At 42.1% G+C, this 15,830-nt stretch overlaps 1 protein-coding gene across 1 annotated transcript in view; it reads left to right on the forward strand.

Annotated features, from left to right (window-relative positions):
- LOC107550662 (inactive tyrosine-protein kinase 7-like) overlaps positions 1-15,830 on the forward strand; it is a 41,959-nt gene that overhangs the window by 20,789 nt on the left and 5,340 nt on the right. The window contains exons 2-16 of the mRNA XM_016232000.1: positions 532-828; positions 1,273-1,375; positions 4,356-4,540; positions 4,626-4,773; positions 5,048-5,178; positions 7,035-7,301; positions 9,428-9,564; positions 9,775-9,910; positions 10,102-10,221; positions 11,745-11,894; positions 12,016-12,160; positions 12,294-12,421; positions 13,748-13,948; positions 14,031-14,180; positions 14,295-14,524. Coding sequence (XP_016087486.1) covers positions 532-828; positions 1,273-1,375; positions 4,356-4,540; positions 4,626-4,773; positions 5,048-5,178; positions 7,035-7,301; positions 9,428-9,564; positions 9,775-9,910; positions 10,102-10,221; positions 11,745-11,894; positions 12,016-12,160; positions 12,294-12,421; positions 13,748-13,948; positions 14,031-14,180; positions 14,295-14,524 — 2,528 coding nt within the window. The remainder of the gene's footprint in view (positions 1-531; positions 829-1,272; positions 1,376-4,355; positions 4,541-4,625; positions 4,774-5,047; positions 5,179-7,034; positions 7,302-9,427; positions 9,565-9,774; positions 9,911-10,101; positions 10,222-11,744; positions 11,895-12,015; positions 12,161-12,293; positions 12,422-13,747; positions 13,949-14,030; positions 14,181-14,294; positions 14,525-15,830) is intronic.

Consider the following 15,830-nt stretch of genomic DNA (forward strand, 5'->3'; position numbering starts at 1 on the left):
AATTATGGTAATGTTAAATGTAAACGCCCACTTTTTGTACTCTTGGGTCATGATGCATGCTCATATTCATGCACTCGTCTTGCATGCTTTCCTTTAGTAAATGCTGTATTTCAGTAGTATACAATTCAGGGGCTTTTTGCTATAGCCACACTTTGATTTGAAATGAAGCCAGTGCCAATAGTTTTACTCAAATGCATAATGGTTAAGGTTATCGTTTGGGTCCGAGAGACTGGTCAGCGTTAAAAGGTCCAGTTCTTGTCTCGTCTGGTCTGTCTGTCTGAAGCACACCTGGGCGTCTGGCCTTGAAGTTCCAGCTGGATGAAAACAAAGAACGAACTGAGAGTCTGAGGGAGGCATGAGGGGGTGTTCTGCTTTTTCTCAAAGCTACATTCTTTCACCTGCGTTTCAGCATCTTACTAATCAACATCACAAGTTGTCCGTCTGGACCTGTAAGCGCTGGCACTGATCTACTAGATTAGATCTTTAGGTTATCTTTCCTCATGCCTGTGCTTTGTTTTCTTCTCCCGATAGTGATCCTGGTGCCAGCCGCCTCTTTCTCTTTCACCAAGGAGCCAAAATCCCAGGATGCCTTGCATGGGCGCAGTGCCATGCTGCGGTGTGAAGTAAATGACCCACAAGGTGTCATTTACTCCTGGAAACACAATGGAGAGAAGGTCACCGATTCGGAGAGACGATTCCTGGAAGGAGGCAACCTGAAATTCACTGCCATTGACCGAACGCTTGACTCAGGAAACTTCCAGTGCTTTGCCTCAAAGAACAGCACTGGTGAAGAATACCACACCGGCGAGACCTCATTCAACATCAAATGTGAGTGTACGCTCAAATGATCCCCTCTTTCTGAGTCTGAACAAGTCAAATTCCCTGTGTTTGCTGCCTCTGGTGTGTAAAAACACATGTGAACCATTGGCCCTTCCTAGCCGGTCCACTTCACCCCCTTTGCGACTACAGCAAGCTAAACAGCGCCCGCGGATGAGAGAAGGTTATTTTGAGCCAGCAAGTGGAAGCCAGACAAAGCACTCCTTTATGCCCAATGCCAAGATTAATTGGTTGAAATGCAGTGTCCGGCCGCTTATGTCCGATAACAAGTAAGGTCAGCTGAATGGAGAGGCCTGTTTTTGCGGCGAGCACAAAGCATGAACGTGTGAATGGGGGAGTTTGTTTTTGATAATGAGCGCCGAGAGTTTGGACAAGGGTTTTTTCAGCCATCTCCTGATCATCAAACTGTTAGTCTTTAACATGTCTGTCTTACAGGGTTGGAAAGCGGCATGGTGAGTCTGAAGAGTCCAGAATCAGAGGCAGAGATTCAGAGCTCCTCTCAAGTGGTACTACAGTGCAACATAGACGGACACCCACGGTGAGGAATTGCATGTCTGATTCTAGGGCTGGGACAACAAATCGATGCATCGCGATTCGTGGATCGATTCTGAGATTTTGGGAATGCATCGTGATTCTCTCTTGAATCAATTCTGAGTTTAGTTTTTAACAGCAGATGGCGCTCTAGGCTAGTTTTTATCCGCACACTCAAATGATCGCGAAGAAGAGCGCTTGTGTGGTTGGCTGAGTAATGTAAGTAGTTAAATGTATGTAATGCGAGATTAATGTAAACAGTCCACTGTGAACATCCCTGTAATTCGCTTCAGCATTTTCAAACTTTATAAATGATTATTGTAGGTTCAAGTGTAAGGAACTGGAAGCAAGCAGAATACGGCTATTTCTAAAGCGTGCGGTGCCATCTGCTGTTAAAAACTAAGCTCCAAATTGATTCAAGAGAGAATCGTGATGCCTTCGGAAAATCTCAGATTTGATGCAGAATCATTTCTTGATTCGTGATGCATCGATTTATTGTCCCAGCCCTATCTGATTCCTAGCCTTCGATCAGAAACATGCTGTAGATGCGGGTGCATTTAGCTACACCAGCTCAATTTCATGGGTAACACTTTACTTGAAGGGGTGTGCATAAGACTGACATGACACCTTCATAATCATGACATGACACATGTCATGAATATGAAGGAGGTTTTATGCATGTTTATGACAACTGTCATTAAGTGTCATTCGCTCTTTTATGTCATTTTTAATGCAAATATGACATTATTTGACCTAACCCTACCCCTACCCTTACCCCTAACCATAGCCCATAACAAAGACATCTCAAACAATGTCATCTTTGCATTAAAAATTACATAACTGAGCGAATGACACTTAATGACAGTTGTCATAAACATGCATAAAAAAAACTTCATATTCATGACATGTGTCATGTCATGATTATGTAGGTGTCATGTCAGTCTTATGCACACCCCTTCAAGTAAAGTGTAACCATTTCATGTCACTGAGTTTCGCAGTTCGTAATGCAGAGCAAGTACTCCTTATGTTCTTGTAGTGAAGGTCAAGGTGTACTTTATTTTCTGCACTCTGCTCTGTCTGTCACAAAATAGTATACTCTAGATCAGTGGTCTCCAATCCTTCTCCCGGAGGGCCTATGTCCTGCAGATTTTAGCTCCAGCCAGCTCCAACACACTTGTCTGGAAGTTTCTAGTGAGCCTGAAGACCTTAATTAGGACAGTGGCCCACCAGGAACAGGTTTGGACATCCGAGCTCTTGATGGACACCTAATGGACCTTTTTGCTTTTCTCTGTGGACAAGTATGGGGTGCTTGTGGACTATGTGCTAGGAAATCAGTGGACTTTGCTGACGAAGATAATGATGCCACACACACTGTCTGTGAGCCAGAGCGGAACGTGGACAAAGGAATTACACTTTTTGTTACACCAACTCTGCTCCTGAATGGTCACTATCCTGCAAAGTTTAGCTCCAGTCCTAATTAAACATATATGAATGAGCTAATCAAGGCATTCCAGAATACTAGAAACTTCCAGGCTGGTGTGTTGGGGCAGGTTGCAGATAAATTCTGCAGGACAGTGGCTCTCCACGAGCAGGTTTGGATACCCTTTGCTTAAGGGGTGTGTAACTTTTATCTAGCTACCCGAATGACAACATACATTTGCAATGCATTGGCCAAACATTCACATCTGCGATATCCCGAATAGCACATCTAATATTCCAAAATTATGTGTCACATAGCAACGGCAGAGTGATTTTTGACAGCATGCCAACAAATTGAATGGAGAAAGGGCTTGTGATCATCTTTGCATTGAATTGCAATTCACTTGTGCTCTTTTTTCCCTCACAGTTTCATTGGTTGTTGGTCATTGTTGCTGTCTTGCTTGATGGAGACTGCAAGTTATAAATTAATCAGAGCATCTTTGACTACTTGGAGCACACTATAATCTAGAGATTTATATAATCTAAAGTAGCCAACCCTGCTTCTGCAGGGCTACCTTCCTGAAGACTTCAGTTCCAGCTCCGCTCCAACACACCTTTATGTTATTTTCAAGTAAATCTGAGCACCTTGATTAGCTAGTTCAGGTGTGTTTGATTAGGGTTAAAGGGTTAGTTCACCCAAAAATGAAAATTCTGTCATTAATTACTCACCCTCATGTCGTTTCAAACCGTAAGACCTTCGTTCATCTTCTGAACAGAAATTAAGATATTTTTGATGGAATCTGAGAGCTGTCTGACCCTGCATAGACAGCAACGCAACTGAAATGTTCCCAAGACCAGAAACGACTTTATTCAACAATTCGTCTCCTCCGCATCATCCTGGTGCCATTTTGGAGAATATCGGCTGGACGTAAACAGCGTATGCTGTTCTGTGTCAGCTGCGTCACGCGGATCTGTTTCCTATGTTGTTGTGATTTGATCTGAACGAAAACAGCGTATCCGCGTGACGCAGCTGACACAGAACAGCATACGCTGTTTACGTCCAGCGGATACTCTCCAAAATGGTGCTAGGGTGACACGGAGGAGACAAATTGTTGAATAAAGTTGTTTCTGGTCTTGGGAACATTTCAGTTGCGTTGCTGTCTATGCAGGGTCAGACAGCTCTCAGATTCCATCAAAAATATCTTAATTTGTGTTCCGAAGATGAACGAAGGTCTTACGGGTTTAGAACGACATGAGGGTGAGTAATTAATGACAGAATTTTCATTTTTGGGTGAACTAACCCTTTAACCAGCTAAACCAGCGGATGGCAACTCTGGCCCCACGAGATCCACTGTCCTGCAGAGTTCAGCTCCAACCCTAATCAAACACACCTGATCCAGCTAATCAAGGTCTTCAGGATCACTAGAAAGTTACAGGCAGGTGAGGTTGATCAGAGTTGGAGAAAAACCTTGAGGGCCCTGAGCTAAACACTGCAGGTCCCTGATCTAGGGGAACTTCTCATGCCGTTTTCTTAGCTATAGTAACCCTGCTCCTGACTCAATCTATAGGCCAACCAATCGCTGGCACAAAGATGGAGCACTACTATCAGAGAAGAGCTACAAAATCAACAACAAAGACAGAACGCTTACACTGCTGAACGCCAGTCCTGACGACAACGGGGTCTACTACTGCTGTGCGAAAAATGCAGTGGGCCATGCGTGCAGCAATGACAACTTCACCCTCAACATCATAGGTTTGTGTGTTTGTACTATTGTGTTTCTTTGAGAATCTGTCACTGTTCCCGTTGCATAATAAATGGTCTCGATCGCTCTCTGTAGATAAGAGTTTCCCTCAACCGGTGGTGAAGCCAGATGATTTGGTAGTCATGAGGAACGAGGAAGCACTTTTCCACTGTCAGTTCACAGCCGAACCGCTGCCTACCATTGAGTGGTACCATGAGAACGAGCCGGTGGCTAACAAGAGCCGGTACTACACTTTAATTCAGTTCGCGTGTAATTAGAAGAAATGTGTGCACTTCTTTATAAAGTTTGAAAGAGTTCAATTTGCGCAATTTGAATATTGCAACGTTAGAATCATGTGACTTAACTAAGGACTCAAATAGAACAGTTGGATTTTGGAAGCAAAAATCCCATTAGTTTGCTCCATCAGAAATTGGTCTTTTAGTGACAGATTAATTTACAGTTATCTTTACCCTGCGAATTAGCACGTATCTTACCACTGACCTCTATCTTTCCCACAGCATCTTCATCCTGAGCAATGGATCCCTCTTAATCACTCAGGTGAAGCAGCGAAACACAGGCCTGTATAAATGTGTGGCTCAAGGGCCCCGTGGCCCCCCTGTGTCTCTCGAGGCCTCGCTGCGAATTGCAGGTAACAAGCTCAGACCTGTTCATGTGCGGTTAGACATGCAGTGATGTAGGCGCTAGACATATTAAAACGCTTTACATGAGGGTGAGTAATTAATGACAGAATTTTCATTTTTGGGTGAACTAACCCTTTAACCAGCTAAACCAGCGGATGGCAACTCTGGCCCCACGAGATCCACTGTCCTGCAGAGTTCAGCTCCAACCCTAATCAAACACACCTGATCCAGCTAATCAAGGTCTTCAGGATCACTAGAAAGTTACAGGCAGGTGAGGTTGATCAGAGTTGGAGAAAAACCTTGAGGGCCCTGAGCTAAACACTGCAGGTCCCTGATCTAGGGGAACTTCTCATGCCGTTTTCTTAGCTATAGTAACCCTGCTCCTGACTCAATCTATAGGCCAACCAATCGCTGGCACAAAGATGGAGCACTACTATCAGAGAAGAGCTACAAAATCAACAACAAAGACAGAACGCTTACACTGCTGAACGCCAGTCCTGACGACAACGGGGTCTACTACTGCTGTGCGAAAAATGCAGTGGGCCATGCGTGCAGCAATGACAACTTCACCCTCAACATCATAGGTTTGTGTGTTTGTACTATTGTGTTTCTTTGAGAATCTGTCACTGTTCCCGTTGCATAATAAATGGTCTCGATCGCTCTCTGTAGATAAGAGTTTCCCTCAACCGGTGGTGAAGCCAGATGATTTGGTAGTCATGAGGAACGAGGAAGCACTTTTCCACTGTCAGTTCACAGCCGAACCGCTGCCTACCATTGAGTGGTACCATGAGAACGAGCCGGTGGCTAACAAGAGCCGGTACTACACTTTAATTCAGTTCGCGTGTAATTAGAAGAAATGTGTGCACTTCTTTATAAAGTTTGAAAGAGTTCAATTTGCGCAATTTGAATATTGCAACGTTAGAATCATGTGACTTAACTAAGGACTCAAATAGAACAGTTGGATTTTGGAAGCAAAAATCCCATTAGTTTGCTCCATCAGAAATTGGTCTTTTAGTGACAGATTAATTTACAGTTATCTTTACCCTGCGAATTAGCACGTATCTTACCACTGACCTCTATCTTTCCCACAGCATCTTCATCCTGAGCAATGGATCCCTCTTAATCACTCAGGTGAAGCAGCGAAACACAGGCCTGTATAAATGTGTGGCTCAAGGGCCCCGTGGCCCCCCTGTGTCTCTCGAGGCCTCGCTGCGAATTGCAGGTAACAAGCTCAGACCTGTTCATGTGCGGTTAGACATGCAGTGATGTAGGCGCTAGACATATTAAAACGCTTTGTTATGATAGCCACTAGAATCATGATTTGCTACTTACTGTTTTTTTTTTTTTTCAAAATCTAATGAAACCAATATTAATACAAAGAGTACATTTCTTCACAGAGTATTTTGTCAATCTTTAGAATGCTACCTGCATATAAATCAACCTAAACCTCACAGATATGAATTAAAATCCACAAAGCTCCTATTCATGGAGTCTTGAAATCGTTAAGTGAATTTGGAAGCAGACTAAGAATTGTTCAATTCCCTTCTGTTCAACCCTAATAAAGTTTGCACTGCATCTCACTCGTACTGTCTGTAGAGAGGTCTGGTGTGGGCCTCACTGACTGGTGAACTCTTGAAGTCGATCTCCAGAGCGATTATCTGCGGCTTCAGTGGTGAAGCTCATCTAATTCCTTTCTGTTTACAGCACCTGTCTGGGCGCTTTTACAGGACCAAGCGGCTTACACAGCTCAGATGTCATTGTTTTCAGTGAAGAATGGACTGTTTGGAGCCCTTCTCAGATACCTCGCATTACATGCTTCCATGCTTCGCTCTCAAACCTGTTTCTTGTCAACTTTTCTCCTCAGAAATCGAGGAAATGATGCCTAAACAGTCCCGAGTGTTCACAGCAGACTCTCTGGAGCAGGTGACGTGTCGAGTGCCCCACGGACACCCTGAGCCAGAGGTTTGGTGGGAACACGCGGGACAGCGAGTTCCAGCCGAGGGACGAGTGCACCAGGATGGACTAGACCTGATTTTCTGGCCCATTCGTGGCGAAGACTCAGGAACCTACACCTGTTTTGCACAAAACAAGGCTGGACAGAGGAAACAAGAGTTGACTGTCACTGTCGCAAGTAAGAAACATCTGCAAATGTGAACACAAGTGCATGTCCTGTGGTGCATTACGTGTGCTCAAGGCGGTGACAGAGTTTCCTTCAAATGTCTGTGCAGTAACTCATTTGCTCAGTTGTTTAAACTGTTGCTATGACTGAAAGGTTTTCCTGTCTGGCTAATACTAAGAATGCAACACGGATGTAACACATTTCAGAGCAATGCAAAAAAATCTAGCTTGTTAATTTGTGTCCTCCAGTAGCATGTGTTTCGGGCCCTACTGTCCTCTACTGAATATCTCACATTCCACCAATTTCCCTTCATCATGACCCATACTGTCTTATGAATTAAAGTCCTGTAGGTGATCTATAACACTAAGAAAGCCTCTCAGTGTGACACAACAGGGCCTTTCAGGACTTTAAATACATTACTATTCTCAGTCTAACAACTTCCCTTAGAGACTTGTGAGCTGAAGTAACCAGATTTCATTTTTTTAGCTGTGATTTTTAGTGTGATGCAACAGGGTTTCAGAGCAGTAGTCCTGGTGTGGAGATGTTTAATGGAAAAATGAAAGGAGAGAAACCATAGTAATAATGTTATTATTAATGTATTACACTGTTGACCTACTTTTTAAATGAATATGTCTAAAATCATGCCAGCAACGTGGTAAAATTTGCTAGCAGAGTCTGAAATCATGCTAGCAACATGCTAGCAGAGTCTAAAATCATGCTAGCAGTCTAAAATCATGCTAGCAACATGGTAAACACTTGCTAGCAGAGTCTAAAATCATGCCAGCAACATGTTAGCAGTCCAGCAACATGTTAGCAGTGTCTAAAATCATGCAAGCAACATACTAGCAGAGTTGCTAGCAACATGGTAAAACTTGCTAGCAGAGTCTAAAATCATGCTAGCAGCATGCTTAAACATGCTAGCAGAGTCTAAAATCATGCTAGCAGCATGCTTAAACATGCTAGCAGAGTCTAAAATCATGCCAGCAACATGGTAAAACTTGCTTGCAGTCTAAAATGGTGCTAGCAACATTTTTAAACATGCTAGTAGTCTAAAGGAGAGAAACCATAGTAATAATGTTATTATTAATGTATTGCACTGTTGACCTACTTTTTAAATGAATATGTCTAAAATCATGCCAGCAACGTGGTAAAATTTGCTAGCAGAGTCTGAAATCATGCTAGCAACATGCTAGCAGAGTCTAAAATCATGCTAGCAGTCTAAAATCATGCTAGCAACATGGTAAAACTTGCTAGCAGAGTCTAAAATCATGCCAGCAACATGTTAGCAGTGTCTAAAATCATGCAAGCAACATACTAGCAGAGTTGCTAGCAACATGGTAAAACTTGCTAGCAGAGTCTAAAATCATGCTAGCAGTCTAAAATCATGCCAGCAACATGCTTAAATATGTTAGCAGAGTCTAAAATCATGCTAGCAGCATGCTTAAACATGCTAGCAGAGTCTAAAATCATGCCAGCAACATGGTAAAACTTGCTTGCAGTCTAAAATGGTGCTAGCAACATTTTTAAACATGCTAGTAGTCTAAAATCATGCCAGCAAACTGCTAGCAGTCTAAAATCATGCCAGCAACCTGGTAAAACATGCTAACAGAGTCTAAAATCATGCTAGCAACATGGCAAAGCGTGCTAGTAGTCTAAAATCATGATTGCAACATGCTTAAACATGCTAGCAGAGTCTAAAATCATGCTAGCAACATGCTTAAACATGCTAGCAGAGTCTAAAATCATGCTAGCAACATGGTAAAACTTGCTAGTAGAGTCTAAAATCATGCTAGCAACATGGTAAAACTTGCTAGCAGAGTCTAAAATCATGCTAGCAACATGGTGAAACTTGCTAGCAGAGTCTAAAATCATGCCAGCAACATGCTTAAACATGCTAGCAGAGTCTAAAATCATGCTAGCAATGTGGTAAAATTATGTCTGTCTGTCTGTCTATAAGTTAGATTTACCTGCATAAATAATAGGACCTGGGTGTTGCTAAGTGAACTGACTTCCCTCAAAGGGACAAAGTAAAAATATTTATTTTCCTTCACCAGATGTCTGCTGTAAAACTGTAATGTCGTTTAAACTCTTGTCCATTATTGCTGCTGTGATCCTAAACATCTGCTCTGCGTGTCCAGCCAAACCGGAGTGGATCCAGAAACCCACGGACAGTCAGCTGGAGGAGGGGCACGCTGGATACCTGCACTGCCACACACTCGCCACACCTGAACCCGAGGTCACATGGTACCGCAACATGCAGCCAATCAGCGCAGAGGTGAGTGGGACAGTGATGTCATGCCGATATCATATTCGCAACACAATCTCTAACTGCGTCCTGAGGCGAGAGGAACCTTGTGATGTCTCTGAAAAGGAAGATGTGGTGATCTTTCTACTGGGGAAAGATGATCCTTTGCTGCACAGTGGATCCTGAAGTAAACATTAATGTAGTAATCATGTTGTCACACACTCTCTCGTTTTCATAAAGGATGTTCGCTTCAAGCTCTTCTCGAATGGCACGCTGCGTATAAATAACGTGGAGGTGTACGACGGCCACCTGTACAGCTGTGAGAGCAAAACGGAGGCGGGAAAACTGAACGCCCAGGCGCGGGTATATGTGCTTGGTGAGGAGCATTTGTTGTGTGCTGTTTTATTTCTAAATTTAACTGCTGCTTCATAGTGGGTTTTTCAATGGCTAATGCCATGGTCTGGATGTCAAGGTGGCTGGGATAATGCCTATATATAAAAGCCACTTGAGGCTGTGTGTTGCAGAGCACTTCTCACCAAGCATTCACTGTTGCGGTATCTGTTTCAGAGCGTCTGAAGTTCACGCCGACGCCGCAGGCCTACCAGTGCCTGGAGCTCAATAAGGAAGGACATCTGCAGTGTTCAGCCAAGGGCCAACAGACCCCGACCATCCGCTGGCTCAGGACAGGTCTGGCTGAGAAGATTGACTACCACTGGGAGTTTGAGCCCAAAAGATGTTAAGAGTGTTGAATGTGGTTCCCAAACTCCTGTAGCATTCTTTGGCTATTCCTCAAATTTTGGTCACATGACACTTGAGACTGTCCCGGTCAAAAGTTATTAAAACTTTCTATTTGATCAGTCAGAAATCACACAATTTCAAATGCTTGATATGCCGAATAATTAAACTCATAACTCAATTAAATGATCTTGAAAGCCATATTGTCAAAAATGTACTTGTGCAACACATAATATACACAGTGGATAAAACTTGGAAACATTTTGATATTCCAAAAACTGAAGAGTATGGATTTAATAAAAAAAATAAAAAATTTATGAAATACTTTATAAAAAGTATTTGATATAATCGCCAGGAGTGAAAAGTTACAACATGGTCGCATAACTTCACATCACTATCACTAAGCTTATCAAGCTTTATTTAAAAAAAACATCCTGATAGGTATCTACTGTGCTTAGAGAAAAGCAGCTGTAAAGCCAGACGATGCCATTTAAATGAAATGCCATGAAATGAATATCTATTTTCTAAATGCATGTTATAGATCTTATTGTGAGCAATTCATCCTTGTATTTTGTTACTTCGTAACGTTTAATCAGAATGCCATAACTGGACCTTTTGGTGAAAATGTCAGATGTATGCAGGACTTTTCCAATCATTATTCCCATCAAAGCTCACGTTCCTCTGCCTCCACTTTTGAGAGCAGTGCCCACATCCCAACATCTAGTCATCACTGCATATGTTGCTACATAGAACCAAGTCCCATCCTACATTTTTTTTCATTTTCGATAGTCCGTTTCAGTCGGATGCATGTTGCGATACAGAAGAAAAGATCTGCCGCTGCTTCCATTTCTTTGCAACTTAAATGTCCCCAACAACTTCTGTAGTCCCATTTAGCATTTAAGCTTTTTTGAAGACGCATAAAAATTAAAAAAACACAAGTGGAGTATTATTGAGTTATTTTTATAAAACAGATAGTTCCGGTGCTTGATTCTGATTGGTTGAGCCGCGTTCGAAGCTGTTGTAAATTACTCTACAAGCACACACCTTTGTTTACTTCTGTGTGTTGCTCGGTAACCACTTTGTTGGAACCACAACTGATTCTGAGGAACTACATTGTTTGGTGGAAGAATACTGTTTTTATTATCATTACACTTTATTTGCTCTGTTTTATTCTGTGAACCTTACTACGTATATGGAATAACCGTTTTATAAAAGCAATAAGCCCCGTGAAGCCGTGGTTTACAGTGAATTTATAACAGCTAAGAACGAGGGTTTTAGCTTCGCGTCGTGCCTAACAACGCCCCTTAGCTGTTGTAAATTCACTGTAAACCACAGCTTCCCGGGGCTTATTGCTTTAGTCTATGTTTTGTGCAGTGAAGAAAGCTTTGCATTGTGTGTCCTTGAAAATGAGAACATCTGCTGCTGGATGAAGTTCATGGCAGTCCTGGGTTTTGATTTGGTGAATGTGTGTGCAGACGGCAGTGATATCCCTGCGTGGGTGGAGCAGAAGGGCGGCACACTGCACTTCAGCACCGTGACGCGGGCAGACGCCGGGAACTACACCTGCCTCGCCTCCAACAGCCAGCAGGGAGAGATCAGAGCCGTCGTCCAGCTCACCGTCGCAGGTACTGGGGAGAAATGGCTTTGCTTGACCCATATAGACAAGACAAGAGACAGAGTTGAATTAGTGTTGGAACTTGACATTTCTGTCTCTGTGTTTATTTTCTTTCTACTCCCATTCTTTAGTTTATGTGGCGTTTAAGCTCAAGCCGGAGAATATGACAGTATATCAGGGACACACCGCAGTGCTTCACTGTCAGGCCACTGGAGACCCTCCTCCCTTTATCCAGTGGAAGAAAAAAGACAAATTTCTGGAGGCAGACAAGAGCAGGTAAAACCAAATAATCACATGCATCACAATTTCGGCTTTCTCGAGTCCTGACTGAAGCAGGTTCATTGGAAGATTTGAAGGAAGAACTCTTAAGCCGTGCAATGCCGAATCTTCTGGTTTATTTGTAATTCAGATTCCAGAAGATGCCCAACGGCTCTCTGGTGGTTCATGACGTCAGCACGGAGGACACAGGAAGCTACACCTGCATCGCAGGAAACAGCTGTAACATTGCGCACACTTCAGCAGAGCTCTACGTTGTTGGTGAGTCTGACACCCTCCTCATTTTTCAAGCACCAAATCCATTGGTTTTCTTTTCTGGATGAGTGTCTTTTTGCAGCCGCTAAAGCTGGATTGTTGTAATATTTGGTCCACTGATTAAGGAGGGTCTCAACATATATCCAGCCAGATTTGCGGTTGGTTTCAAACCCCCTTACATGCACATTTAAGGCTGTTCAGTGTCAGAAATATATGTTAAAGGTCTCGTTAGCAATTCATCAGTGTATGTTATTCCATAGAAATAAAATGTTTGGTTTTTCATCAGAATTTAATGATTTGCTAACTTTTCCCCATGTCACCAAGACTTATATTTCTATTGGTTCTATTTTGGTAATATGTCCACGTTTCATTATACTAGCAATGCCTTATTTATAATTGTTGAATGCAGTTTCACTTTAGAATGCATAAAATGCAAACTCTAAACTTTGAACTTATTTGAAAACATACTTTTCAAACTTCTCATATAGCATCCTTTGGCTATTGCCCAAATTTTGGTCACATTACATTGAGACTTTCCCTGTCAAAAGTCATTAGAACAATACCCAATACCCCCCCCAAAAAAAAATCTAATTAAACTCATTACTCAATTAAATCATCTTGATTGCCAACTTTCAAGGTCAGCCATATTGCCTGTCTACCATTTTTAATTCAGTCAAAAATGTACTTTGGAACGTCTGCAGCACACAAGTATGCAAATATAAAAAAAACTGAAGTTAAAACTTGGAAACCTGATATATACTGCAATGCAGTTTCAAAGTTCACCCTAAACCAATTCTAGCCCATCTCGGACTACCAACTCAATTTCCATATTACACTGAATTACAAATGCTTTGCGTCTAGTGGCGTGTTGACTTCAGAGAAAAGAGAGGCACATTAAAACATTGTGTTGCGGTGCGAGTTCAGGACTGTTAGATCCTAATTGAATCTTCATGCCAGCTTGTCACTTGATTCCTATAAGGAGACTATTTAAGCTGGGATCAGCGACACTCTTTCTAAAAACCCGTTGTTTACCGTGTGCATTTTGTGTGTTTCCAATTCTGGCCCATCTCGGACTACCAACTCAATTTCCATATTACACTGAATTACAAATGCTTTGCGTCTAGTGGCGTGTTGACTTCAGAGAAAGGAGAGGCACATTAAAACATTGTGTTGCGGTGCGAGTTCAGGACTGTTAGATCCTAATTGAATCTTCATGCCAGCTTGTCACTTGATTCCTATAAGGAAACTATTTAAGCTGGGATCAAAAGCGACGCTCTTTCTAAAAACCCGTTGTTTACCGTGTGCATTTTGTGTGTTTGTGGTCATCTACAGAAAAACCAGTTCAGCACTCATTAGCAGATGATGAAAAGACCCCTTACAAAATGATTCAGACTATCGGTCTGTCGGTGGGGGCGGCCGTGGCCTACATCATCATCGTGCTGGGCCTCATGTTTTACTGCAAACAGAGGCGCAATGCCAAGAGAGTCCAGAAGGGGCAGGATGGAGACGAGCGAGAGCTGGAATGTCTCAACGGTGTGTGGTGGTAACTTCTGCTAGCATGCAGTTGTGAAAAACAGACCCAGTTCTCTGATCCAGTTCTCTGATCGACCCATAGGAGACGTCCAACAGAACGGCCACACCACAGCAGAGATCCAGGAGGAGGTGGCGCTCACCAACATGGCTGCCAGCGGGATCAACAAACGCCACAGCAGTCACGACAAGCTCCACTTCCCCCGAAACAACCTGCACACCATCACCACACTGGGTACAGCAATAAACTACCAAAGACCGAGACCGACTGACTGGTTTACAACTAGCATGAACATCTCGAAGGATGTTCGCAGAAACGAATGAATCTACTCTGTTTCTCCTCATGTAGGTAAAGGAGAGTTTGGTGAAGTGCTGCTGGCTAAAGCGAAGGCCGCTGAGGATGAGGAGGAGACTGTAGTGCTGGTGAAGAGTCTGCAGGCACGCGACGAACAGATGCAGTTGGATTTCCGTCGCGAGTGTGACATGTTTGCTAAGCTCAGCCATGCTAATCTCGCTCGTCTGCTGGGCATCTGTAGAGAAGTGGAGCCGCACTACATGATCCTGGAGTACACTGACATGGTAACATCAGCTCACTGCGTCATATCTATCTGTCTGTCTGTCTGTCTTTGATGTTTCACTTCATCTGTCTGTCTGTCTGTCTGTATCTATCTTTGATGTTACACTTCATCCCTTAATCTGTCTGTCTGTCTTTGTTACACTTCATCCCTTTGTCTGTCTGTCTGTCTGTCTGTATCTATCTTTGATGTTACACTTCATCTATCTGTCTGTCTGTCTGTATCTATCTTTGCTGTCTATCTGTCTATCTATCTGTTGTCTGTTTGTCTGTCTCTATCTATCTTAGATAGATAGATGAAGGGATCAAGTGTAACATCGAAGATAGATACAGACAGACAGATAGATAGATAGATAGATAGATAGATAGATAGATAGATAGATAGATAGATAGATAGATAGATAGATAGATAGATAGATAGATAGATAGATAGATAGATAGATAGATAGATAGATAGATAGATAGATAGATAGATAGATAGATAGATAGATAGATAGATAGATAGATAGATAGATAGATAGATAGATAGATAGATAGATAGATAGATAGATAGATAGATAGATAGATAGATAGATAGATAGATAGATAGATAGATAGATAGATAGATAGATAGATAGATAGATAGATAGATAGATAGATAGATAGATAGATAGATAGATAGATAGATAGATAGATAGATAGATAGATAGATAGATAGATAGATAGATAGATAGATAGATAGATAGATAGATAGATAGATAGATGTCACACTTCATCTATCTGTCTGTCTGTCTGTTTGTCTGTCTCTATCTATCTTAGATAGATAGATGAAGTGTGACATCTATCTATCTATTTGTATGTTGTCTGTCTATATCTATCTTTGATGTTACACTTCATCTATCTGTCTGTCTGTCTGTATCTATCTTTGATGTTACACTTCATCTATCTGTCTGTCTGTATCTATCTTTGATGTTACACTTCATCCCTTTATCTATCTATCTATCTATCTATCTATCTGTCTATCTATCTTTGTTACACTTAATCCCTTCATCTATCTATCTGTCTGTCTGTATCTATCTTTGATGTTACACTTCATCCCTCTATCTATCTATCTGTCTTGTCTGTCTGTCTGTCTGTCTTTGATGTTACACTTCATCTGTCTGTCTGTCTGTCTGTATCTATCTTTGATGTTACACTTCATCCCTTAATCTGTCTGTCTGTCTGTCTATATCTATCTTTGATGTTACACTTCATCCCTTCATCTATCTATCTATCTATCTATCTATCTATCTATATGTTTGTCTATATCTATCTTTGATGTTACACTTCATC

The sequence above is a fragment of the Sinocyclocheilus grahami genome, unplaced genomic scaffold (genome assembly GCF_001515645.1).
Source record: "Sinocyclocheilus grahami isolate Dianchi unplaced genomic scaffold, SAMN03320097.WGS_v1.1 scaffold405.1, whole genome shotgun sequence".
NCBI lineage: Eukaryota > Metazoa > Chordata > Actinopteri > Cypriniformes > Cyprinidae > Sinocyclocheilus > Sinocyclocheilus grahami.